At 58.4% G+C, this 26,761-nt stretch overlaps 2 protein-coding genes across 3 annotated transcripts in view; one reads left to right on the plus strand and one right to left on the minus strand.

Moving 5' to 3' along the window:
* NCS1 (neuronal calcium sensor 1) overlaps window positions 1–26,761 on the minus strand; it is a 50,628-nt gene that overhangs the window by 11,898 nt on the left and 11,969 nt on the right. The window contains exons 2-6 of the mRNA XM_059410539.1: window positions 14,269–14,293; window positions 3,484–3,622; window positions 2,231–2,309; window positions 962–1,050; window positions 511–588 (exon numbers count right to left, since the gene is read on the minus strand). Coding sequence (XP_059266522.1) covers window positions 511–588; window positions 962–1,050; window positions 2,231–2,309; window positions 3,484–3,622; window positions 14,269–14,293 — 410 coding nt within the window. The remainder of the gene's footprint in view (window positions 1–510; window positions 589–961; window positions 1,051–2,230; window positions 2,310–3,483; window positions 3,623–14,268; window positions 14,294–26,761) is intronic.
* Window positions 26,156–26,761, plus strand: part of LOC132024992 (m7GpppX diphosphatase-like) — a 4,920-nt gene continuing 4,314 nt past the window's right edge. Inside the window, exon 1 of one of the 2 annotated variants that reach the window (XR_009406368.1) lies at window positions 26,156–26,356. The gene's annotated coding sequence lies outside the window, so the exon portion shown is untranslated. The remainder of the gene's footprint in view (window positions 26,357–26,761) is intronic. The other variant, XM_059412176.1, reaches the window with a different exon arrangement.

Consider the following 26,761-nt stretch of genomic DNA (forward strand, 5'->3'; position numbering starts at 1 on the left):
AACCAGCCGCACCTGGGACCTGTGTCAACGGTGGGGGGTCACGGGCCATGTCACAGCGCATCACAGACACCGCGGGCATCACGAATGCCTGCCATCGCTTTGAAACTGGGGGGTGATAACACCCACCGTTACACCTTCTTAAATTTCATAAAGAAGCTTACAGAATGCTGTATCACAGAGTCTTTTAAAAGATATTTTGAAGGCTGTATTCCAAAATCATTGACTTCCTTTTTGATCCAATGGACATGACTGGATGCGCTGAAAACTGTTATTTGAGACGCCCAGAGACTTCTCCAGTACGCCCAAGGGGTCCAGGTCAAGAAGTAAAAACGGTTAAGAATCCTGGCTGCGGAAAGAAGTGCTGGCTTAACTTTCTTAACACTCTGGCCTGCATGGACCGGCTCTGCATCTCCGAGGGTCTGCACGGCCCCCCCACCGCGGCCCAGGGCCTCCACCCCCGCCCCCACGCCTTACCTCCCCGGTCAAGGACCAGCCTCACCCGCGGCTCACCTTGTCCATCATGGCGAAGATCCGGTCCACCCTCTTCTCGGGGGTGTTCTCCTCCTCGGGGAGCTCCACGGTGTTCCCCTGCCAGAGAGAGACACGCTGGGCGCTGCGCTCCTGGCCATGCGGCTTTGGGGTCCCGGCCAAAACTATGCCCCCAGATCTGGGCGGGCTCCCCGTGTGGGCTGCTCTCCCCCGCCTCCACCCCTGCCCTCTCTGCCTCCTGCCCTGGAAAGCTCTGCCCCTCCCCCCTCAGCCCCACAGACACCCCAGCCGCCCGCCACCGCCACCGCGGGCCACCGCCACCGCACAGATGCGCAGCGACCCCTCTGCTTGCCAACCCAGCCCCGGCGAGAGAGCGGCTGAGGGAGCGGACTCCCTCTAAGGGCCGACCAGGCCCTGTCCCTACACATGAGGCTCCTGCTGCCTCTCCTACCCCACAGGGCCCAGGCCTCACCACCATCTGGTAAATGGCGTCCACAATGTCCAGCATCTCGTTCCTGGTGATGTAGCCGTCGTTATCCAGATCGTAGAGCTTGAAGGCCCCTGCGATCGAGCAGCGGGGCGGAGTCACCCCCGCGGGGGGCGGGGCCTGACAGGCTCTGTCCCGCCCCGGCCCCGCCCCCCAGCCCCCCATTCCCCCAGCATGCCGGGGAGCCCCACTACTCCTCCGCAAATAGGATTCACATCAGGACAAACAGGGACCGACAGACACACACACACACACACATCGACACAGGTACCATTTCAACTAGGGGTGTGTTTTTGTTCTTTTGTTAAAGGAACTAAAAGTAAAAAGAAGGGGGCTCTGGGCCTGCAGAGCTGGTCTCCCCACCAAGTGTCAGCCTCCTCCCCACCGAACCCACTCCCCTCCCGCAGTCACGGAGCTCCCTGCTAGGGGGTCAACTTAGAAAACAAAATAATATGCCCGGAATGGGGGTGAGGTGGGGGTAGATTTTACAAGAATAAAACCCTCCTTTATTCCTAAAAAAGAAGAAGAAGAAGGAGAAAGAGGAAAGAGAAACCACTGTTTTCTTGTTGCCGGCGCCATGCAGCGTGAAGGCCCAAGAGAGCAGTGGATTCGGGCTCAGCTCTTTCCACCCTGGCTCCAGACTCCCTTTTGCCCCTGCCCGCTCTGCCCTGAGGCCTCGCACACGCTGTTCCCCTGTTCCACACACCTTCTCCCCTCCTCCCACCCACGCCAGCTGTCCCCCCGCCAGGCTCAGCTCCTGACCCCTCACAGCCCCGCGGGCTCCTGTCTGCTCACCCTCCCTTTCCTGCCTCCGTGGAGGTTTTATGGGATTTTTCAAAATCATGTCCCCAGGCTAGACTGACAACCACAGGAGCGGTCGCCTGCCTGTGTGCTTCTCTGGTGGCTCCCTGGCCTCCTTGCCAGCATTGACCGTGGCCGTGGCTGTGGCTGTGGCCGTGGATCTCTGCTGAGTGAGTGAGTAAGTGCATGAATGAGACCGGTCATCAAAACAGCGCCAGCGCCGGAACCGGGTCTTTTAACACAAAGGCTACACTACCTGCGGTCCTCGTGTACGCCTGTTGACAGCCCCATCTGTCCACCCTGCCTCGGTAAGCTGTGTTCCTCCTCCATGGTCACCCCCAGGGAAGCTCCTCTGACCCATAAAGGCAGGACATCTGTGCCATCTCTCAGCCCTGGACCAACAGCCAGGGCCCAGCCAGGGGCTGCCTGGCGGAACCCAGGGACAGGACTTACACCGAAGCTTCTCGTCCAGGGTTCCCCTTGAGGTCACCGACAGTGCCTGGATGAACTCGGAGAACTCAATCCGCCCATCCTGATGGGAGAGAGGGGCAGGGTGGCTCCGGTCAGTACTGGATCTCTGGTCAGGCCGGGCCCTGGGTGTGTGATGGGCGACGGGCAGGCACCAGATACCCACAACCGAAGGACAGACACCCAGGCAGAGAGGACAGGAGACAGGGGACAGGGACGGGGTGGGGGCTAGGATCACAGATGAATCAGGCCAGGCAGAAGGAACAGAAGAAAGAGTGAGGCCAAAGCCAGAGCCCAACTCCACATCTGATGGGAGAAAGAGCCGGAAGGTGCCGCCAATACACACACCCCCTCTCCGGGCAAGGGCCGCCTGGAGATCCCCTTTCCCCTTGGCCCAGAGCCCCAGGCTCCCAGACTTTGGAGGAGGGCAAGGCTCTAGATTGTTTAATCCCACCTGTTCGTTTTGCAAATAGGGAAACTGAGGCTGGGGGAGGGCAGAGCTCTTCCCAGGGCCAGGCAGTGTGACTGTCAGCCTGAGGGCACCTGGGGAGAAAGCCGGGGTGTGACAATCCAAGTCCGAGGGCCCAACAGGACAGAATGCGAAAACAAGTTACAGTAAATCCACCGTGAACACAAGGAAGCCTGGAAAAATACAGGCGTGGGACACGGTGCTGAGGACTATGGGGGCCTGACAGTGGATCCGCCAAGATGAGACTCGAAAACACGATGCTCTGCGAAAGCAGCCGGGTGTGAATGACCGCCCCCCACCCTCGGTTCTGTCTGCTGCTCAGAGCCTCAGTTTCCCCATCTGCAAAACGGGGGTGTTCAAAGCACATACCCCGCAGGGAGCTGGTTGTAAATAGTCCACCTAGAAAGCTTTGCACACAGTCCAGGCTCGGTAGATGTCAGTGCGGATGATTCTAAATCTGGTTATTATCCCTGTAGGCATTTGCATTCTGTGCTTGTAAGAAAAAGGTCAAGGTATACATATGTGTGTGCGCGTGTACGTCTCCGTGGAGCAGGTGTTAAGTGTGTGCGTTGCATTTATGTGGGCACGAGTGTGCACACGCAGGCGTGTGTGCCTGTGTGTGCAAGTGCACACTGCGCGTGTGTGCGCGTGTGTGTGCCTTCTCCAGCAGGGAACGCTGGCAGAAAAGCGTGGGTGTGGAGGTGCGGCGGGCGCCTGCCGGAGGGAGGGGGCTCTGTACCGGGCGCGGGCCCGTCCATGCCCAGCTCACCTTGTTTTCATCAAACACGTTGAAAACAAACGTGGCAAACTTGGTAGGATCTCCAAATGGGAAGAACTGCTTGTAGATTTTCTGGAAGCCTGCAGCGTCCAGCTGCCCGCTGGGGCAGTCCTTGATGAAGCCTTTGTACCTAGAGGTAGCAGACCAGGCCAGAGAGGGGAAAGGAGACGCTGACATCACCCTCCTGCCAGCAGGAGGCTGTGAGCCCCGTGGGGGGTGTTGGGCTGCACTTCCTCTGCCTCTGGCCAGCTGGGTGACCTGGGACAGGTGACTGCATCTCTCAGAGCCTCAACCGTGCAAGGGGGATAAGAAGTACCATGAGAATGAACCCCCCTGCCTGTCCCCCAACCACGCGGCGGGGCTAAAACAAAACTCACCCGAACCAGCTCCCCAAAGGAGCGCTCTTACACCAACCACTCCCGCCTCCCCCACCTTCTCCACTGAGCCTCTCCTGACACCACAGAGTAGGCAGAGCCACCATATGGGGCCGGCAGCTGGCTCCTCCCACACGCCTGCGCCCCACAATATGCACACCCCCTCCCCCACCTTTGTTCCCAGGGATCTGCAGCTGAAGGACACGGGGAGCAGGGCAGCGAGCGCACAGGGTGCTCTGGTTTGTCCCAGCATCCTGCAGCCACAGAGCCCACGGACAGCGGCCTGGCTTTGTACTCCAAATCCCAGCTTTGCTCCTTGCTGGCTGTGCAACCCTGGGCAAGTGCCTTCCCGTCTCTGAGCCTCCATCCCCTCCTCCATAAACGGGGCCAGCTCCCACAGCTATCTTGTTGGGATCAGATGAGATGATCATGTAACATACTTATCCCAGGGCTGGGCATAAGAGATCAGCAGCAGCATGATCTTTAGTGTTATGAACTCAGAGGAGTTGTTGTAAAACAATTCATGAGTCGGCTCCTGTGTGTAGCTTAGCAACCCAGCTGGAGGAGGAGATTTCCCAGCATAAAGGGAAGGGAGCGAGCCACCAGCCATTATCTGCTCCCAGCCCTTCGCTCTCTGCGCCCTTCCCTGCAAACGCATTCTCCCGGGCCGCCCACGCAGCCGGTGAGCAGGGCTGCAGTTAAGCCCATTTAACGGATGGGAAAGCTGAGGCTCAGGAGAGGGACTTGCTCATCCTTGCAATCCAGACTGGAGCTGGGTGGAAGGCAGACACCGAAGAAACCAGATGCTCACAGACACGGGGTCGCTGAAATTCACCTGCCGCATTGTTCCAAGACCCTCCTGTCCAGGGAAGGGATTCCGGGCACCCGCTGTCCTCCTGCCCCCGGGGAACAATCTAACGGGCCTGGGGGGACACTTCACACGTAAGGACCTAAAGGGACACCTAGGAAACTCAGGGATCTACAGCCTCAGAACTGAGATCAGATGTGAACAAGAAAATAAGAGGGACTCCTGGTGGCTCCGTCAGTTAAGTGTCTGCCTTAGGTCCAGGTCATGAGCTTGAGTCTTGCATCGGGCTCCCTGGTCAGCACAGCGCCTGCTTCTCTCTCTCCCTCTGCTGCCTCTCCCTGCTTGTAAGCACACTGTCTCTGTCAAATAAATAAATAAAATCTTAAAAAGAAAAAAAAAGAAAAGATTCTTGCTAATGTATCAGCTGCTCCTCGGGCATGAGTGTTGTTGGGGTGCAGGGGAGGCTGGAAGATGGAATGTGGTGGGGGGCTTCATGCCTGGGGTGGGCTGAAGTGGGCGCCCATAGGCGGCCCTCCCATGGCGGCCCCAACCTCACCCTCCGCCTGGACCTTTGGCAACAGTCCCCAAGCCCTGGGTGCTGAGCTCAGTCTTCACAGCTGTTCCTCATGAGTCGCCTCTGCCCTGCGAAGTGGGCTCGCAGATGAGGCAAGAGGTCGGGCACCCTTCCCACCACTGGAACCAGGAAGGGACCCAGCCTGTGCAGTTCCCTCCCCTAAATTCTCCTTCCCAGCGGGGTGCTCTTGGTCCAAGCTTCATAGCCAGGCAGGACACACACACACACAGCCAGGGAGGAGCATTTCAAGGACAAGATCTGGTCCATGAGCCCAGGCTCCCTGGCCAAGACAGGTCCCTGGGCAGGAGGAGGGGAAGTGTCTGGTGCCAGGACTTGGGGGTCATGTGGGGGCAGGCTCCAACATCCCCAGATCCCTCTGGATGCCTGATTGGGGGGCCTCCCCCTGAGCTTCTCATTTCCCCCACAATGGGTATATGTTACTTAAATGATCCGCAGAGACTGTTAAAAACAATAAAGAGAAGACAAAAGCCTCCCTGGAGGGTCCCTGCGGGTGGCTCCTCAGGGGGCGGGCTCTTGGACTAGAAGGCGGTTAGCTCAGCGGCAGGAGCCCTCAGCAGGGAGAGCAGCTGCCTGAGCCCGCAGCGGAGGTCCTGCGGGGGTAACCGGGGACAGGCAGGGGCGCAGGAGGCCAGCCTCAGTGGGGAGCCTTCGGGGAGCCTGTCCAGTTCCCCCTGCAGAGGCCGTCATGGTGGGGCCCCAGGAAGCCCACCTGCAGGGGAGATGCCAATTAGAGGCTGCCCAATGGCCCGGCCTCCTCTTGCCGGGCACCTCCCCCTTCCACACTCAACCCCCAGGGCCTCGAAGGTTCCTCTGCTCCCTCAGCCCCCAGAGACCCCAGCACACCATGTCCTGTTTGTCTGTCTCCAGGCTGTGTCCCCGTCCGACTGTAATCTCCCTGACGCAGCAGTGCCCTGTGCCCAGGACAGGTGCTGGTGTACGATGGGGGTTCAGTAAATGTCTGTCCAAAGAGATGGATGGATGGACGGATGGGCATACAAACTGCCAGGCAAGGACAGAGGGAGGGCGAGCCCAGGCATCTGGTACCTCCCTGATCCCCGAGGACCCTGGCCAGAACCCGAGAGCTTCCTTCAGATGGCTAAAGAACCATGGATGTCCCCCTACCCTCTGCGACAGGGAACTGGGGGTCTCAGAGAGGGCGAGAGAGCGGCTCAAGGTTGCACAGATCATTAGCCGCAGGACCAGGGCTCAGACCCAGGTCTCCTGCCTCCCACCCACGCCTCCTCCAGCCGGTGGAAACACAAAGCACGTGCCCCCCAACCACTGTGCCACCCCGTCGTTCATCATTAGAAGGCGGGGGCACCCTGCCTCGCCGGAGCAGAGATGGGGGAGCTGTCCCAGACACCCTGGTTACCCCGACTCCTGATTCACCCTGTGAGTTGTCACAGCTCTGGGCAGGACTTCACAAAAGGGTCCAGTCCTGAGGCGCCGCCTACCCTCCAGGGGTGGGACACCCCACCCCGGCACATGCCCCCTCCCCACTGCCTGCAGGGCACCGGGGGTGGAGGGGGAGGGGCTGCTGCCTCGTGATGAAGTGCATGTCCAGGACTTCTGTCCCCAGGACGACTGAGCGCCGTGACCCCATCCCCCTCCCATGGCCAGGCCTCAGGTTCCAACAAGCCCAGGTCCCTTCCGCTCTCCTTTAGACACACAGCGGACGGGAAAGCTGTGCCAAGCCTGGCCCCATCCTGTCTCACTGGGAGAGGGACCTCGAGGGACCCCTTCCCTGCAATGCCCCTCAGTTTCCCTGCTGCTAAAATAAGTGACCCAGACCGGCTCTGGAGGCAGGGTTTCCCCACCACAGCACCTCTGACATTTGGGGTTGGAAGATTCTCGGGGGGGGGGGGGGGTGGGCTGTCCTGTGGCCCTAGCCTCCATCTGCTAGCTATCCGTAGTACCTGCCTCCAAGTTGGGACAAAGGTGTCTCCAGACAGAGGCCAAATATCCCCCGGGTTCCTCTGGGAACCCCATGAGCTAGAGGGGGTCTGGCACCTGAGTCTTCTGTGCTCCTGAGTGACAGCTACTACCGGGGCCTACCGAGAGCCAGAAAAATGGCTACGTGCCTTCTAAGCCTAATTTCACCCCATGATCCCAATGAGCCCAGGAGGCAAGGACAATTATGCCCATTTTACAGATGGGGAAACTGAGGCTGGGGAAGGTTACGTCTTGCCCCGGCTCAGGGCCATCACTCAGCACCCCTTCTGTTCAGCCCTCACCTCCCCCCCTACCCTTCTGCCTCCCACCCACCTTTTCCTTCTCAGCTTCTATGTTTCCCTTAGAGACACGCCCCCTGGCCACTGCAGACAGTGTCACGCTCTGGGACCAACAGTCCCCGCAAGTCAAGTGTCATATGCGGTGGAAAGGAAGCAGGGAAGATCTTTTTATTTTGTTTATTATTACTAGCTCCATGCACTGAACATGCCCAAATTCCAAAATTTGTAAAAGAAGTTTACAATTTTTTTTTAGTTTACAATTTAGTTTACAATTTTCTTTATAAAAGAAGTTTTAATTTTTTTTAGAGTTTAAAGAACTGAAAAGGAAGGGCTCGGGCTTCCCTATTAGACGTGGCTCAATCCCAGGACCACCCTGGACCTGTGTGTGACCCTGGGCAGGTGACTTCCTCTTCCTGAGCCTCAGTTTACCGATCCATGATGTGGGAACCAACACAGCACCTACCCCCAGGCCCTGGGTGAGCTTCGGCAAATGGCAAGTGTGGTAGATGGCAAAGGACATCCTGGACATCTGCCGGACGTCAAGCTCCAGCCCCAACCTCTCCCACAGAGCAGAGCCCCAGATGTCACGGACACGGACCCCCCCCCCAGCCTGGCCACCCTGTCCTGCCAGGTGCCCCAAGGAGCAGGCTCCAGTGTACCAAGACCCCTGATGCCCTGTGCAGAGGCCACTCCCATAACAGCCTTAATGGTTAGGATAGTAAATTTCAGGTGATGTGTATTTCACCACATTAAAAAAAAGTAACTAAAATCATTACAGAATATTCTAGATCAGGTATAAAAATAACAAATACAGACACAGTTTGGTTTAAGACAGCATGCGATATAGAAAATCCTACATAATAAGAGTTGTTTATATCCACATAGATCCTTGAACCTCGAACACAATTGACCATCATCTGCTAAAAAATGAGCTACCTTTAAAAAGGGTGCTGGGGTGCCTGGGTGGCTCAGTGGGTTAAAGCCTCTGCCTTCGGCTCGGGTCATGATCCCAGGGTCCTGGGATCGAGCCCCACATTGGGCTCTCTGCTCGGCGGGGAGCCTGCTTCCTCCTCTCTTTCTCTCTCTCTTTCTCGCTCTCTCTCTCTGCCTACTTGTGATCTGTCACATAAATAAATAAATAAATCTTTTAAAAATAAATAAATAAATAAAAAGGGTGCTGCCAAAAAAAAAAAAAAAAAAAAAAGCTACTGCAGAAAACGAAACCTTTGAAAAACCAAACCAAACTACAATCATGACGCTCCCTAGATTTGCCTTCTCTTTTGTAAACCGTCCTTAGTTACTAGGACTCATGGAAGCTAATTTTTTATATTAAGTCATCTTTTTATTGAGGCAAGAAGATGACATTTTGTTCAATCAGTTATCTTGGTACCTGTCGCCAGCCTTGAAATCTTGTGCGAGAATAAGGGTCTTAGCTCCCTGGGGGCCAGAGGCGCTGTCCGGCCACCTAAGCACAGGCATTTGATGGGGTTGGCTATGTTGGGGGGCCGGCAGTTCGAGACAGGGTGGGGATAAGAACAAAGTCGCAGACCTGACCAGTGCTCTCTTACACGTCTTTGAAAGGCAAAGGGCTAAAGAAACCTGTCGTTTCATAAAGCAGCAAAGGCTGAATGCCACTTCTGGAAGGGGCTTCCCCACCATGCCAGCCTGGGCTGTGCCTGTGTCCCCCTCCCCCAGGGGACTCCAGGCACCTGTCTCCACCTGCCCTCAGCCCCCCTGCACTGGCCTGGCACATAGCAGGTGCTCAGTAAAGACTTTCTGAGCGGACAACTGAATGGAGAGTGAATGAACGAATCCTTGCTGTGATACGGGGGTCCGACTCCATCTCTGCTTCCCATTCTCGGAGGACCCCGAGCAAGGCCCAAAGGCCCCAGCCTGCTAGGACTTTCTGGGATTCCGTGGTCTCAGTTCCCAGGGAACCCCGCTGCATGGGAGCCAGCCCGAGGCCAGGCCCGGAGCATGCCCCTCTCCCGCCAGGCCTAGGGTAAAACAGCCTTCTGCAGCGGGAAGGGTGAGGGATAGACGGATACACGGGAGCGCTTTGCCCCCACCCGCCACGCGCCACCCGCCGCCAGCGCGGGCCCAGCTGCCTCCGAGGTGCACCTGACGGATTCTTGTCCCATTCTCTCTCAAACAACCCCCTCCCGTGCTGCTCCCCTCGCCGCGCAGATCCTGGAGGAGGATCCCACGCACACCCATGAGGAAGAAGCCTCTTCCTTCCTGCCTTCCCTGCCTCCTCCAGCCCCCATGGTCTTCTGTCTGCTTTCTCTCTGTCCTCCGAGCGATGGCAATTTCACAATCATCCGCAAGGGCCTGGGACCTGCCGCAGCTTCTTAGCCTGCACTGCGGGTCCTCACCTTCCACGGCAACAAGCCGGGCTCAGCATGTGGACCCCGACACTGGCCTGACCTCTCAGCCTCCAGCCCCCTCCCTGCAAATACAGAGAACCACACAGCAGTGCGGGGCAGGGAGCCCCTGAGATGACCCCGAGGGGGCCGCCAGCAGGAGCCTGGTGTAGACTGAGCCCTGATGAGGCTGGCCTGGGCACCCACGGCTGCAGGCTGGCCTGTGTTCCGGACAACCTGGGGCCTGGGCTCTCCCGAAGACCTGCGCCCGACCAGCACCAAGGCCCAAGTGCAACTCCAGGCTCTGCTTCTGCTCCCTGGGCGGTCTATGACCAATCATAGAATCATGTAAGAGCCCTGGGCCTTGGGCTTAGCCGGAGGAACAAGGGGCTCTTAATCTTGAGGTTATGAGTCTGAGCTCCATGCTGGGTGCAGAGATGACTTAAAAATAAAATCTTAAAAAAAAAAAAAAAAAAAAAAGGAGGGTGCCAGGGTGGCTCAGTGGGTTAAAGCCTCTGCCTTCAGCTCGGGTCATGATCTCAGGGTCCTGGGATCGAGTCCCGCATCGGGTTCTCTGCTCGGTGGGGAGCCTGCTTCCTCCTCTCTCTCTACCTGCCTCTCTGCCTACTTGTGATCTCTGTCTGTCAAATAAATAAATAAAATCTTTAAAAAAAAAAAAAAAAAAGGGAAAAAGCCCTGGGCCTTGGTTCCCCGCTGCATTGTGGCTATTGAAAATCTACACAAAATAAGGGGATCCTAGAGCATGCTGGAGAAACAGAGACTGGGTGGTCAGGGCATGCCTGTCCGAAGAGAGGACCCTGGGCTGGCGATGCCAAGACCTGGGTGCAGAGGGAACAGCAAGGATGAGGGGTTCAGAGGTAGAAATGAGCATGGTGTGGGGGAGGGTCAGCAAGTGTGTGTTGGGGAGGTGCCCAGTGAGGCCATGGGAGAAGGGGAGGTGAGTGATCCTGGGAAGCCCACGCTTTCCCGGGAAGGCTGGCGTCAGCACTGCCCCCAGCTGTTGGGTGCCCCAAGAGCTGTCTGAGATGTGAAGGGGCTGCCTGGGGGCTGTGGTGGCAAAGTGTCCTCTGAGAACGGCCCAGGGCACTTGGGACACAGGAGCTCATCTTACCTGCTTCCTGTGCAAAAGACAGAGGGGACGGTGGGCCACCTACAGTGCCAGTGAACCAGTGACATTCGGGCCAGTTGAGGAAGAACAGAAGGGCTCATTTTGTTTGCCAGCAGCAATGGCTCTGGCCGCCCAGAGCCCTGGAGGAAACTGATCGAGTGCTATAATCTGTGATCCATTACCAATGTCTGCTGTGGGCACCAGCGGAGAGGGTGGAGGTATGAGTGTCCCTGTTTAACTATCCCCAGGCTAGCTTTGCCCTATGGGATTCTAGAACACCACAGTGAGGTGGGTCAGGGACTGACCCAGGAAGGCCAGTGGAAAGCACTGAGTCGGCTGTCTCCTAGGCTTGAAGGCACCACCAAAATGAACCAAAGGACATGTACTTGAGGCCCACAGAACTTTCTGGCAAAGAAAGATCAGTTCTTGTCTTTATAAGCTCTTCAGAGAGAGTCACCCTATGGCAAGGGCTGCATGTCACAAGGCCCAGGGCCCCGGCTCTGTTACGGCAGCCTCCACGACGGCTCTCCAGGGGCCAGCCTCTACGGCCTCCCTGCTGTTCCTTGAACACACCAAGTCTATTCCCCGTGCACCTGCCGATTGCTCTTCCCTGTGCCTGGAACTCCCCTCCACGGCCAAGTCCTTGTCCAGGTTGTAGCTGAAATAGCAGCTTGGCAAAGGAACCTAAGTCATTCCACCTGTCTGGGCCTCAGTTTCCCCATTGTCATAATGAGAAGGGGACTTGGAGAACTGCTCCATGGCTCGTACTGATGACGATACTGATATCATTATTATTAGCACCGCCGGCAGAGAGAATGTAACTAGGCTGTGCTCCAGACGGTTTATGTGAATTAGATCATTTGTTCTTTACAATATTCCTATAAAGGTTAACTCTCCAGATGGGAAAACCAAGGTACCGACATGTCCAATAACTTGCTCCAGATTGCTCACGCAGGTCCTGGGGTGTGGGTCCCCAAGCCCGGCGCCCTGGTTCCGAAGCCCGTCTGGCCGCTGTGCTCTGCCTTCCCCTGGTGGAAGCACACGTGTGAGCAAGGCAGGGCCCATCTAGGAAATGCCGCCATGTTGGGTCACTTCTCTGGGCGACAGCAGGGAGGAACTGAATGAGGCCACGTCTGAGAGCTCGCGAAGCACACGGCAGCACTAGGAAAGCATCCGCCAGCTCTCCAGGACAGATCGCAGCCCCGTCGGACCCCAGGCCAACTCCGGGGAGTCAACAGCAACGTACGTGAAGCACGGGACGTGCTTCCTGGGAGCGGAGCACCTGCCGTGGCCGGGCTCTGGGGGCACAGGGGCAAACAGTACAGGGCCTGCCCTCAGGGCCAGGAAAGGAGGCAGGGAGGCTCACAGATGAGCAACAGTTGCCAGTTGAGTCTGCAGCTGTGGTGGGTCCCCTAAGCTAACCTGAGGGCCCAGGCGGTCTCAGGAATGAAGCCCTGAGGGTAGGGAGATAGGAGCCAAGCAAAGAGGCGGAGGGGTGTCCCCAGGAGTGGGGGAGGCCAGGCCAAGGTTGGGAAGGCCCAGGGGGCAAAGTGAGTTCAGGAACAGCCAGCAATTCAGGCAGGTCAGGGGGCAGAAGGAGATGGTGGGGAGACTGGCAGGGTCAGACCACCCCCGTCCTCATCCCCATATAACCATGCCAAAGGAAGGTTTTAAGCAGAAGCCAGACACTGTCAGGTTTTTGTTCAACAATGACTCCTCTGGCTGTCAGGTGGGAAGGAGGGGGATTATGTACAGACGGGGAATCCCGGAAGGCTTCCTGGAGGAGGTGACTGGAGGAGGTGACGTGCAGGTTGAGCTTCGGGAAAGACGATTATCAGTTGGCCTAGGAAGGTCAGAAAGAAGGGTGGGTAGTTCCAGAGGGGAGATATGAGCAGACAAAGGCCCAGGAAGGAAGGGCGGGGAGTTCTGGAAGGCAGAGCCATGGGGATAAAGACCTAGAAGTAGGAACGTTTCTGGAACGCTCACCTGGGGAAGCGGAGAACTGAAAAGGAGGTCAGAGGCAGATCAGACCCACATGTTGGTCCTCGGATGTAGGGGCGGAAAAGGCGGCGGCTGCTGCTCCCTCCACATGCGCTCCTCCCCTGCTCCCGCCCCACCAACTCCTCGGGAGGAACCAGCTCACCATCTGGGTTCTGGCCACTGGGCTAGATGTCCAGCACGGGGTCAGCAGAGCTGGGCAGGGCGGCCATAGCTCTTGCCCTCCACAGCCTGGACTCAGGGACAGGGAGTTGTACGAAGTGGCCCTTAGGGCAGCCTGGCCCTGCACACCCCACCCCCGGAGCTGCCCCAGAGTCTCCGGGCATGGATCCATGCAGGCCTGCCACACCCTGGCTGTGATGGGGGCCCTCTCTCGGCCTCAGTTCCCCATCCGAACGGCACACAGAAGACCACCCACCGTGGCTGTCATCTTTTGGGCACGGTGCTATGACCCTCACAGGGAATGTCTTCCCAGTACATCATCATTCCCATCACACGCATGGGGAAACTGAGGCTCAGAGAATCACTTGAGGTCTGGTCAGGATTCTAGATCCATTTCTCACCCACCCAACTTGCCTGGAAGTTCTCCAGGCTTGTCTCCTCCCCTCCGCAACCCCCCACCTCAAGTCTCCCTTTATGTGAGCCTCCCCTGCCAGCTCCACATTCTGCGACATTCCGCAGGGGACCAGGGGACAATCAGCATGCCGCTCCCTCTCCCCCAGCCCAGGCAGGCATCACTCCTCCATCCCAGCCCACGTCAACCGCTCACTGCTATACTTTCCCTCTACTCCATGACATACAGCCTCAGAAGCCTTCTTAACCCGGCCCTCTGGGCAGCCACTACAGACTGATGAGAGCCGGCATCCAAAAGAAAACCTGTTTGCCATCTTGGCCCAGTCTCACCAACCACTTTATAGAAAAGGTGACTGAACCCCAGAAATGGGAAGAGACTTCTCAAGGCCACTGGTGACTTAGTGACAAAGCCAGGCCTGGGACCCAGTCTCCAGACACGTTTCTGGTCCCAACCCCTCTCTTTGGTGAGCAGGGCCTGGTGGTCCCCAACACCCACCTCCACCCCAGTTCAACTGGCCCTACACCAGCCCTCTGGGGACAAAAGAATCTAAGCGAAGCCTGCCCGGTCTGGCTGGTACAGCAGCCACGCTCAGAAGTCCCTCCACATGGCCCTGTTCTGGGCAGCTGCACTGCTGTCCCCTCAGCCCAAAGCCGACAGCTGCCCAGGCCTCCCCGCCAATAGTTTGGGGGAAACAAGCTACTCACCACTGCTGGACTTCCTTCTCGGTAACTGCAAGAGAAAACAGAAGCAGACTTTTAGCTCTAGGGAGGTGCCTTAGGAGACGGGCAGACCCGGGGCACCTCCCTCCTGTCCTCCCCAGCCCGCCCCTGTGGCCTACCCACCCATGTCCCCCAGATGATCTGTCCCAGTCAGGAGCTGCGTGTCCAGCCACTCTGGCAGGGGACAGCACTGGCCTATCCTTCCTGAGGCCAACTGGGCTTCTAGAAGGACTGACAAGAACAGCCTCTTCCATGCGGGGTTGGCTCTCCCTGCCGTCCTGGGGGCTGGGGGGGGGGGGGGCGCAGGAAAGAGCCTCACATCCAGGTCAGTGTTTGAGATACGCTGCCCCCCAAGTCTCAGCCCGGGGACAGCACCGTTGGAGAAGGCACCCGGGGGCCTGCCTGCATGTGGTGGGCCAGGGCAGGAAGGCTGAGCAGCCCCCCGGGACCTGGCTGCGCCCAGCCCCCTCCCCTCCTCGGCCTGGCCCTCCGGCCCCCCACAGCGGTCAGTTCCAGCTTTTTTACAGGCAAGACGAGAACAGAGCCGTGAACCAAAACCTGGGACAAGCCACATAATGTGGTCAAACATCCAGCCAAGTCCAAATAGTCATTCCTTATTGAACCGTGAAACGAATAAACAAATCCCCTTCTTTTTTTTCTGAAAAGTACTAAATTGGCTCAGGTTGGAACCAAACCAGGGTTCTCTCTAGGATCACAGAATGAGAACAGGTCACCACCTCCTAGGCCACACTCATTCTCTGCGGGGGTGACCCTGGGAAAGTGCCTCAGTTTCCCCATTTGTAAAGCAGGAGTCCTAGGACCCGCCACAGGAGCTGTGCTAGGAATTCGATCAGAACAGGTGCGAAGCGGGTGTGAACGCTCCTGAGCCCCTGGCCCGCCAACGGGCTCCGCGCAGGCTTGCGGAAGGAAGGAATGCAGGTACAGATGAACGGACGGACGGGAAGGTGGGTGTTGGGTGGGGGTGAGCTGCACAACGGAATGGCAACCTCTTCCCAGAGAAGTGGGAAGGGAGGCCCCACGGGCTATCCCTGAATTGCTGTGCCCGATGACTCGAGGAGGCTGCTTTTCAAATACCCACTCAAAGGAAGCCAGTCCCGACTGCCAGATACCAAGTGCCCACTGGCTCTGTGCCAGAGTGGGCCTCTGTGCTTTGGCTCAGCCACCCTGACAACAGCTTCGAGGGAAGACAGCCTTCCTCCACCCTGGCTCCAAATGGGGAAACTGAGGCACAAAGGGGGCCAGGACACGAAGTGAGAGGGTGAGGGTCTGCACTCCATGTGTGGCTTGGCCACCTGATCCACAGCCTGGAACCCGGTGGGCTGTGGATCAGGACCTGGGGGACCAACTGGAGGCCCCCCGCCAGGTTCCTCCTTGCACAGCCCAGATCTCAGGGGGAGGAAGAGGCTAGTTCTCGAGAGGGCAGCTGATAAACAGAGGGCACGGCTACGGTGGGAGGCGCTGGTTACTTGGATCAGCCAGACCTGCTGTAAAGAATGCAATTTTCCCAGAGAGTTCTGGCAGAGGGTAGAAGGGGGGAAGGGGGTCAGGCGTGGAGGTGGAGAGGGAAGGTGACCTTGGTCTAACCCAGGCTGACCTGCCCTGGGCTCGCCACCCACACCTGGCAGTGAAGGGCTACAGGAGCACAGGTGATGCTCAAAGCCAGGACCTGGAGAAACACAGGACCCCCATCACGGCACGGGCAGGAGCTTCCGGGCGCAGCTTCCTGGCTGTGGCGCCAGACTAGGCTGGCTGGATTCAAACCCAGCCCCACAGCTTACTAGCTTGTGTCCTCAGGCAAAGTACTTCCCCTCTCTGAGCCTCAGTTCCCTCATCTGTGAAATGGGCTCGTGTGAAAACGACAATGCCTTGATGCTCTTCTGCATGAGAATCCACAGGTAGGGGCGCCTCGTGGCTCAGTGGTTGAAGAGTCTGCCTTATGCTCGGGTCATGATCCCAGGGTCCTGGGATCGAGCCCCATGTCGGGCGCCCTGCACAACAGGGAGTCTGCTTTTCCCTCTCCCTCTGCCCCTCCCCGCCTGCTCTGGCACTCTCTCAAACAAATAAATAAATAAAATCTTAAAAAAAAAAAAAAAAGAGTCCCGCAGGTTGGTGGCAGTCCCATTTCCCAATAGATTGAGGTTCAGACAAGTCCACTTGCTTGCAGCAACCCAAGGTCACCTTGCCAGGAAATGTCAGGGCCAGGACCGCTTTTGGAACCCGGGATGGACAACCAACCGGGTGCCTCTTAATGACCTTGGGTGACCTTGGCATCACGTGACAGAAACAGCACGAGCTGGGTGGTAAGAGTTTGGACGACAGATCCACTGCTGACCTCTGGCCTCGTGGAGTCAGAGAAGGCTCCCCTGGAATTCCCCAGCTCAGAAATTTCCCCCAAGTCCCCAGGACGGAACAGCTGCATGGGGGGAGGGGACACAGTTGACTGCCCCTCCCCCACTAGAATGGTCCCCTGCACCAATCAGCAGGCAACCAAGTGGGGGGGGGGCGGGGGGGGAGGGGGGCTGGGGTGGGGGGCGATGGGCCTACTGATGCTTTAAGGAGCTAATTAACCTTTAGGAAACAGATGAAGCCATCAGGGGTCTCCTGGCACCATGCCAGGGCCAGCAGGTCAACACTGCCTCCCTGCCTGGAGCCACAGAGGGTCCTGGGTGGGGCGGCAATCAGGCAGCCCTCTGGGGACCCAGCCACCTACATGAAGCTCCTCCACCAGGGTCAGGAGCCTGGAGGTGACCAGTGTGACTGTCAAGGAGGCAGCCGAGCCAGAGACCTGAGGAAGGGACCCAAGGCCACGGCCAGAAGGAGGTCATTGCCCAGGTCTGTCCAATGCCAGGACCTGCATCCTTACCATTCTCTCTGGGTTTCCAGGAACTCAGCCATCCCCACGCTACCTTCTCGATTCTCCCCTCACCACCTGTCCAATGGTTCACTCAGGACATTTCTTTATATCAGCTCATTTATTTCACTGACTTGCCTGATCTAGATTCAGTCTAAGCACCAACAGCCATAAAATCACCAATGATACGTGCTGCTCGTATCTTCTCTAACACACGACCATGAAGACGACTGTCCTTGATCTCCAATAGTGAAACATCCCAACATCGCGTGTCCCCGTCCCCCCCAACCAATCTGATACCGTGAGAGGACGGGACATCCACAGAGTCCTCCTGCCAGAAATATTCAACCTGAGTCTAATCACGGGGACATAACCAGACAAATCCAGAAGGCAGGACACTCTACAAGGCAACTGGCCAGGACACTTGAGTCAGTCAGTGGCATGAAAGGTAAAGCGAGGCAGGGGATCATTCTGGAAAAAGGGAAAAGGCCATCAAGCGCAACCCACAAAGCCTGGATTGGGTCCTCCATCTGGCATTAAAGACCAGCCGCGGAACACATGACTCGGACCTCGGAGGAAGCTGCGCCACAGGCCACAATTGGATGTCCCGATGACTCCGCTGATTTTCTTAGGGGTGGGAACGGCACAGAGGTGGTGTGGAAGAATGCCCCTTTTCATTGGAGATGTGCCCAGCAGTATTTAGGGGTGAGGGTCAGGATGCTGGCAGCTTCGTGCGGGAGGTTCAGAAATGCACACACACACACACACACATTTAGAAAGAGAAGCAGCCAACCCCAGCAAAACACTGGCCGTGGGCGAATCTGGATGAAGGACATACAGGTGCTCCCACACTGTCATCTCAACGTTGCTCCTACTTTCAAAATAGAAGGTTGCAGGGACAAGTTTGTCCTCATCAGCCCACAAACCTGGGTGTGCCCCCACCCCACCCCCAGCGCCAGAAGGGCCGGGGGGTCCTGCAGCTCTGACCACCACCGGCACAGGGAGGGAGGGAGGGGTTGGGGGTGTCACGGGGTCCCTCTGCTCCACACTCCCCCTGGATACCAGAGTGACATTCCCATGCTCAGGCTTCCCAGCTCCTCCCCGGGGCGTCCATCCAAGTGTGAAATTAAACAGGCGTCCACCCACACCGCACTTGAACGAGGCGGGTCCAAGCTCAAGGCTCAGGGCTCAGGACAACAAAAGGCTGTCCTCAGGGCTACCGCAGGCCAGCACTGCCCCCTCCAAGCCCCTCGCTAGCCATCCCCCGCCTCCTGACCTCTGCACCTGCAGATCCTCTGCCCAGGACATACGTCCTCACCTTCTCCTGGGTAATTCCTATGCTCCTTTCCGATCCCCACTGGGATGTCCCTTTTCTGCAGAGCCCTCCTCCCCCACCACAACCCCCCACTGAAGCCCCCCCACCATGTGTGGGAATCACTGTTTCCTGCCTGGTCTGTCTTCCCATCGGCTCACAGCAGGGAGGGGGACCAGGTGCTGCCCGCCCGGGGCCAGCTCAGCAAGGGGCAAGGGGGTGAAACGGACTGGTCTGAGGAAGGGGCTCTGGGGCCAGCCCAGCCAGCACCCCAGGCCAGGGCTCTGGTTGTGGGGCCCTAAGCAATGACTCCACACCTCAGAGCCTCGGTTTACACATCTGAAAAGGAGACAGATGACAGCATCTGCCTTAGAGGGAGGAGGGCATGGAAAGTGCGTGTCACGATGTCTGGCATCCAGCAGGCGCTCAACAGTGGCACTTTTTCTCCTCTTCTCAATTGGATGCTAAGTACCCAGAGGCCAAGGCACTTCTCCTGGCATGCCCCAGCATCACCTGGGCACCCGGCCCCGTGCCCTGCACACAGGGGGCAGAAAATAAACGCTCCTCCCTCGTCACCAAGCCACTTGGCTGCACTGGTGACACATCCTGCTGGGTTTCTCACACATGTTTACTTTCACAACTGCCATCGGCTTTGGCCAACGTTAAAAACGAGCTGTCATCCTCCAGCCCCCTTCTGCCTACAGGCCAGGGGCACCCAGGCTCATTAGGAAACCAGTATTTAAAACTGCATGGCTGAGGCGGAGGGAGGCTCTGGGTCCACATCCTGTCTCAGCCTTGTGTAGGCTGTGTGACTCTGAATAAGTTACTTAACCTCTCTGAGCCTGATTCCTCATTGAAGGATGGGGTATAAACTCCTACCAGACAGAGCCATGGTGAGGGCTTCTTGAGAGGGAGCTAGAAAATTCTGGTCTTAGAGCAGGCACAGAGCCAGGAGGAAAGGGGCCGGGCATCCCCCCCGCCCCCCCCCCCCCACGAACCCCCCCGGGGGGCGGGGGGGGGGGGGGGGACACCTGCCGGTGGCTGGGTGCGGGGAGGGGCCTGGCCCGGTGTGGCCGGCTCCCCAGCTGTGCAACCAGGCCTTCCCCCACCCCCCCCCGTGGTGGGGGTGCCTGCCGAGCCCCTGCCCTTGCCCCTCCCACAGGAACAGCAGGAAGAGCAGGATCGTGCTCCTGGGCCTCCTCCCTCGTGCACAGTTCTCGTCTGCCAGGAACGAACGCGAGAGAGAGCCGGTCCCTGGAGCCCAGGATAAATGTTGAGTCTGATTCTGATTTCCCTAAAGCAAAATACCTCTCTCCTGATTGCAGCTCAGCTCAAACACGGCAGGAACAGAAAGCGGGGAGGCTGGCTGCCCCCACAGAGGCGCTGGCGGCTGCGGGAGGGATGGCGGGCCCGCCCTGCTCCTTCCCGCCTCTCCAGCCACTGTCCTGTGGCCAGTCCAGGCCCCGTCTCCGTCTCTAGGGACAGAGGCTGTGTCGAGGGCCTGTGTCACCCATGCCTCCCACCACCCCGCTGCAGCAAGAACACCTCTGGTTCGACGAACACAAAGAGAGAAGAGAAAGTGGGGCCCTTTGGGTCTACCCCCAGCCACCCCTTGTCACTAACCGCCGGGACAAAGAAGTGCTCAGAAGCGCAGAGAGAGCTTCTAGAGCTCAGCACCCCTCAAACAGCGCCTCGTCGGGCCCCGGGCCTCTCCTGTGCTCAACCTCCAAATACTGGGGTCACCTGAGCCCCTTTGTCACACGGCAGTCGGGGATGGGGGCAGCACAGTCACCCCACCCACCTCACCCCAAGCTCCCCGCCGGCTGGCTCCCTCTAGCTCAATCCCTGCCCACACTCTTCACGGTGGTCCAGGGGCCCCTCATGCTCCACGAGGCCCAAAGGGATTCCCCACCTCAGACTGAACCTCCCCTTCCTGGGGACACCCCTCTTCCTGCTCTACGAGGCAGAAAACCCAGGAACAGCCCCCTATTCCAGAGCCAGCCGGTGTCCCTCACCTGATCCCCCTCACCCGAGCACTGGCCAAGCACTGGCCGGCCTCTCACCACCCCCACCGGCAGCTGCCCTCATCCCTAATTCAGCATGTCCCTCCCCGGGGCACAGCTCAGAGAAGGGAGGGAAGCCGCAGCCGGGCCGCACAGCAGCCTGCCCCTCCCTCCATCCTGGGACAGGCCCACCCCACCCCCACTTCCAAGAGGGGCAGGCAGTTCCCTATAGGGAAGGCAGCGTAGCAGGATAGGCTTCTGGGCCCTGGATTCCGGGGGTCTGCTATGCCCCTGCCGCATGACCTGTCCCTTTTCCTGTCTAGGAAAGAGGACATGGACCCTCCCCCGCCCCCCCTGCACACAGCAGATGTTACCTACAGTGCTAAGGGCTGGGTGAGCAGACACCCACTCTTCCCCAGCCTCCAAGGGCCACACGCGTCCCAAACCGCAGACCATTACCCAACAGACCCGTGTATGGGAGGCTGAAATATGCTGGGGACTGGGGCCTAAGGGGCCCACCTTGGCCATAAAGCTCTCCACAGACTCTGGAGAGCTCCAGCTCCCAGCTCCCACACCCCAGGAAGTGACCTGCAGGCAGCCAGCGGATGGCCATGGACCAACACCCCGACTGCAGGCCCTGTGGCCCAAGGAGCAGCAGGCCACGGACACCCACCAGGGACAGCGTGGAAATAGGAGGGTGGGCACGGGCCCTGGGCCAGAGAACCAGGGCCAGGTGTTGTACTAAGGTGCTAGGAGCCCTTGACCTCGGGTGGAAGGGGGTGGTGGGGGGTGGTGGGGGGTGGCGGGCTCCTCGGAGAGGAGGAGCCCTTGGGGATGGTTGCCTCAGAGATCAGATACAACCAGAGAACAGACGCAGGAGCTGACTCTCGCTCTGGGCCTCCTCTAGGGTGGGGAGAGAGACAGGCCCCCGCCCGCCCCTCTCCTGTCTTCCATAAATGCCCAGTTGGAGGGAGCCAGCCTGAGCTCATCAGAAAGGCAGCTGGCTTCCCGCCCGGAATTCCAGGGTGCTCCAGGCTGAGCGGGGTGCTGCGGAAGCCCCTCTAGCTGACCCAGAAGCAGTGAGTTCCCCAGGGCCCTTGACCTCCACCCTCCCCCACGCCCCCAGCCCTGTCCTCTGGGCCCCTCCCCGCCCTCCCCACCGGTGGTTGACCCAGCCTCCTCTCCGTGCTTTCTCCACCCTCGCCAGCTGGACCCACAGCAGTCCGCAGGGACACACCGGGCAGGGCCTCGACTGCTGTGCTCATGCCGTACCTTCTGTGCGGGCTCACCTGCGGGGACTCGCGGGCATCAGGCTGCCATCTGCAGACAAGCCTGAACCAGATCTGCGAGTCGCTGCGAGTCTAGCCCTGTGCAGAGCCCTCTGCGCACAGCATTTTGTAAAGCCTCCCAGAGCCCCAGGGGTCATGGCTCCGGCCAGAGCTAGGCCAGCTGCCCACCCCTCACCCCTCTGCTCCAGGGACGGACCCGGGCTAACCGGCCTGCAGCCCTCGAAGCAGGCCTCTCTCCCACCTCAGGCTTTTGTGGGGACAGGCCCACCGGCTACCTAGCTCTGCTGTGTGACCTCAGGTTATATATGCCCCTCTCTGAGCCTTGAGCTCCCCTGCCTCTCATGGAGCTGCTGTTGGAGCCAACCAGGGGATGCAGGCCAAGATCGCTGAGCTCAGTATGTGACGAGTGACACGGAGACTCAGACTATCACCATGACAGCCACAGTATTAGGATAAGATGTCAGGGGTCTCACTGCCCCTGCAGCAGCTGCAGAGAGCTGGAGAAGACGCAGCCTGCTGGGGGGAGAAGGGGCGATGATGGGAAATGTCCTGGGGCAAAGGCAGGAGCCAAGCCGTCAAGGGGACCAAGCCGTGAGAGCTGCTCAGGGCTGCGCAGATCCCAAGTAAAATGCCCCTGCTCCTTCTTGACCCCTCAAGACCCTCCCAAGCCCTAGAATGGCACCAGCGCTGTTGGCTGTGCTCTTGGGTTGCTTCAAACCCTGTGTTGACAGCTGGGGGGGGGGGTCCCCGCCACCCACTCCCCCAGCTGTTGGAAGAAACTGAGCCTTCCCAGAGGGAAAGGCATTTGTCCAAGGTCACAGTCATTGGTGGAGGACTGGAGGTGGGCACCCAGCTCCTTCCAACGCTGACGCCCATCCTCAAGAAGGCTTTAGCCTGGAGATGGTTGTCCCCAGGGAGGGGGCCACCGCCGAGCCCCGCAGGCCATGGCAAGCCCTCGCTGAGCACCTACAGTGGGCCAGGCCCTGGGTGCCTGGGGTGTGAGGTCCCTGGTCCAGCAGGGAGCGGCGGCTCCTGCCCATCAAAGTGCCCCTTGCTGGTCCGCACCCCGAGAACCAGGCTCCAGGCTCCACCTTTCTTTCTCCTGGACGCTGAGACCTTCCCACATTTAGATCTGCCAGCAAAAGCATGACTGTGTCTTTCTGCTCGTGTCTCAGTTTTCTCATCTGACAAATGGGGTAAGAATCTTCACTCCCACTGGCTCATGGGGAGGAGAAAGGGCTTGGTCCCTGGAGCAGGGGCAGAGTCTCAGGAAGCCACGGGAAACGGGGTGTATTTCAAATCGTATGTTCCAGCTCAAATATTCCCCCGAGTTTTGCATTCTGCTCTGTCATTTATACGCATTTATTTTACCCTAAAAATAAAGTTATAAGATGCATTGACTTTAATTTCTAAATAGGTTAAATAACTTTCTCCCCTAAAATTCTCAAATGTGCAGAGAGATGTACTCTGTCTTGCAGCTTCCAGGGACGAAGAAGTCTCTGTTTACTTAGCATTGACTGTGTGCCCACCCACGCTAAGCACGCAGCATGCGTTAATCTCACTCAGAGCCCGAGCGACGCTGTGGGACAAGGACTTTGCATTCTTCCTGCTACAGATCAGGAGACGGAGGCTTCTAGAGGTGAAGCCACTTGCCCAAGGACCAACGTCAGTCTGCACAGAGGCTGGGACCAGAACCAGGGTCCATGCGAGTCCAGAACTTGCTGGCAAAGGACAGCACTTCTCATATCACACAAATGCATTCTGGCAGTTACCTTCCTGCCTGCCTCCCAAACGGCATCACCTGGAGCCCTCCAAGAGGCACCAAATCTTTGGCTTGCCTGACTCCCCGGCAAAGGGCCACTGGAGCTGGGAAGCAAAGATTCTCAGTATCTGCTCATCAATTAACAACTTGCTTTGGCCGAGCAACCCAGACCAAGGGACACTCCCAGGTTCCAACCCCAGCCCTCCCATGTTCCAGCTGTGGGACACTGGACAAGTCAGTTCACCTCTCTGAGGCCCAGTCTCCTCATCAGGAGATTGAGGATAAAATCAACCCGGGCTGCATACGCAGAGGAAAGCCTGGACAGCAGGAAGAGAGGTTCTGTTCCCGTCTTTCTACCTGCCTGGATTCTCTAATTTGGTCTTTCCTCGGTGGCCGGGGCTCCATGGGGCAGGCTCTGTGTCTGCCTAGGTCACAACCATAAAACAACCTCCAGTATGCAGTAGGTGCTCAATGCGTATCTGTTCTTGGAGAATGCGTGTGTGTGTGTCCTGCTTGTTGGGGTGGGGAAGCAGACGCGCCTGCTTTTACTTTCTAGAACTCAAGGTTATGCCTCGTGGCTCATAAGTGGGCTTGTCCTGAGGCTGTACTCTTAGGCACTCCTTTTCTCTCTCTCTAAAAATAACTACTTAATTAATTAATTAATTAATTAAAAGGGAAGGGAAGAGAGAAAAGAAGGACGGACGGATGGACGGACGGACACGGGGTATCTTGACCCCTTCATTCATCCAGTAATCGCCGAGCAGCCTATGGGCCAGGCCCCGAGCTGGGCTCAGGGGACACAGCACTGACCCAGACACAGGTCCTTGCGCTCCAAGTCTCCTATGAGGAGAGACGGACCCAAGCACACAACAGCCCCGCCGTCTAACCACGTGTGTGAAGTGAGATCCTGACCCAGTCAGGGGGGGTCGCGCTGCTCCCTGGGGAAAAGGGCACGGGGGACTGACACCAAAAGGATGGGCGGGCCTCAGCAGGTGAAGAGGAAGGGAGAGAGCTTTCCGGAGATGACCCACAGCGTGGTGAGCTCAGGGAACCACGGGAAGCCACAGCTCGCTGGGACAAAGGACTGGCCTGAAGAAGCAGGACATGGTCTAGGCAGATGAGGCACAGTGCGGGCCCCAAAAGGTTAGCAACTGCTACTATTACTAATAAAGGTGTCACAGCATCCAGAGACAAGATGAACAGAGCCACTAACTCGGGCACCTTGGATGGGGGAGGGGTGTGAGGAGCCCCATCCTGGGGCATGTGGCATCTGCCTACCCCAACATCCCCCCACTTCCCTGCCTCATCCCCAGACCCGGGAGCAGGTGGGGACATGCTGGGCTGGTCTCCATCCCAGCTCAGGCAGGAGCCAGCTCAGTCTCAGCCCTTAATAAGGTCACAAGTCCCAGAGCAAGGAAACTTCGGAACGCAAGTGGGGGAGGCGACCCGAGAGGCCCAGGGAAGGTGCAAGCCCCCCCCCCAGACCGGGGAGCTGGAGGCAACACTGTTGGGGATACAGGGACCAAGCGGGGGCAGCACTGGGCATGGAAACTGGGCAGGCACGGGGTCAGCAGGACCCCGCCCCACCTCCACCGCCAGCACTCCTCCCTCCCCTTCCTGCCCAAGATGTGGCAAGGTCCCCACTGAGAGTGACCAGCCAGCGGCAGGCAGTGACGCCTGCACCTGAGGCCCACGAGGGTGGCCCTGCTCCCCACAGTGTCCCTAGGGGGATGCTGAGTGGGTTCTGGAGCCCGAGGCACCCTGGGTGGCCAGCAGCACTGCGGGCTCTGGCCCTTTAAGAACTGAGAACAGAGGGTGACTCCGATCTGGCCTCTGCATGGAAGTGATTTGTCCTGGTCCTTATCCTGGTCCTGGGCAGCAGGAGGACCCTAGCACTGGGGCTCCAAGCAGTAACGCGTCACAGAGAGGTACAGCCGCACACCATTCAGCCCTGCCGGAACCCATCGGAGGCCAGATGGAGGCTGTGACCCCTTGACGGGGCCTCCTCTGGTCAGGGTGGACACCCAACTCCCCTAGGGTCCGTGGGGCTTCACATGGCTCACCTGGTTCCCAAGACTGGCCCCCAGCAGGGCTCCCTCCCGTGGGCCCCCACCCTACTGAGGGACAGCCCCTTCCCGGGGCTAATTTACTGTTCCTCCTCCTTACCAGGTGTCTCCTCTCCATCGCAGCCAGTGCGCCTTCCCTGCGTCCTCAGTCCCTACGTCACCTACGTCCTAGATGCCTCCAGACCTGGAACATGCCGCTCCTTCTGCCTAAAACACTTCCAGCACCCCCCACAAATGACCCCCCCAAAACCTCTTTGTGCCTCCTCAGCTCCAGGTAGGGTCATCAGATTTAGCACATAAAGATACAGGATGCCTGGTTAAATCTGGATTTCAGATCAATAATGAATAACTGTTGATTATGGCTGGCAACCCTACCCTCAGGTTTCAACCGAAACATCACCTCTTCCGGAAAGCCCTCCCAGATGCACCTCGGACCCGGTAGCCTCCTGCAGCATTGTGGAATGCCCTGCCTTGATGCTTATCCTAGCCTCCTAGCCGTCACCCCACCAAACTGCAAATGCCAGGAAGGCCAGAAATCCATCCATCCAGAAATCCTGGCACTCACAGGACCTGGCATGGGGCAGTGGATCCACAAAGACTCTCCGCATCTCTAAGTAAAGAGTGGCAAGGCCGCCCAGGGATACCCTTGGCCGAAGTCACCCGACACGGGCACCCGGGGCCTCCAGCCCTTCTCCCCCAGCCGGCTGGGCCTCCTTCTCACAACCACCCCCAGCTGCGCCGGGCCTGGGCCAAGGAAACACACATCGAGGTAAAAGGGACTAGCAGGTTCCTCTCCTTTATTTCGTGGGCTGCTATTAGTTTTAAATAAGATCATGCTCTGCTCAGGCCCAGTAAGGGCCTCATCACAGGCAGTCTGGAAATAATAATCACCCACCGGGACCGTGTGGGCTGCTGAGCCCGGGACGGGGGGCCGGACTCTGGGGGCCAGGGGGGTGAGGAGGGGAAGGTGGGCGGAAGCCCAGGCAGCACGGGCTTTGAGCCCTGTCGAGCGCCTTGTCTGCCCAGCACACACACCGTATACTTTTGAACAGAAGGGAAGCATTCGCTTTTTCCCCCACAGTGCCAAAAATAGCCCATCTCCTGCCTTTGAACAGGAATCTCTTGGTTCCTACAAAGAGACAGGAGCAGCGGGGGGGGGGGGGGGGGGGGGGGG

Source organism: Mustela nigripes, chromosome 9 (assembly GCF_022355385.1).
Source record: "Mustela nigripes isolate SB6536 chromosome 9, MUSNIG.SB6536, whole genome shotgun sequence".
NCBI lineage: Eukaryota > Metazoa > Chordata > Mammalia > Carnivora > Mustelidae > Mustela > Mustela nigripes.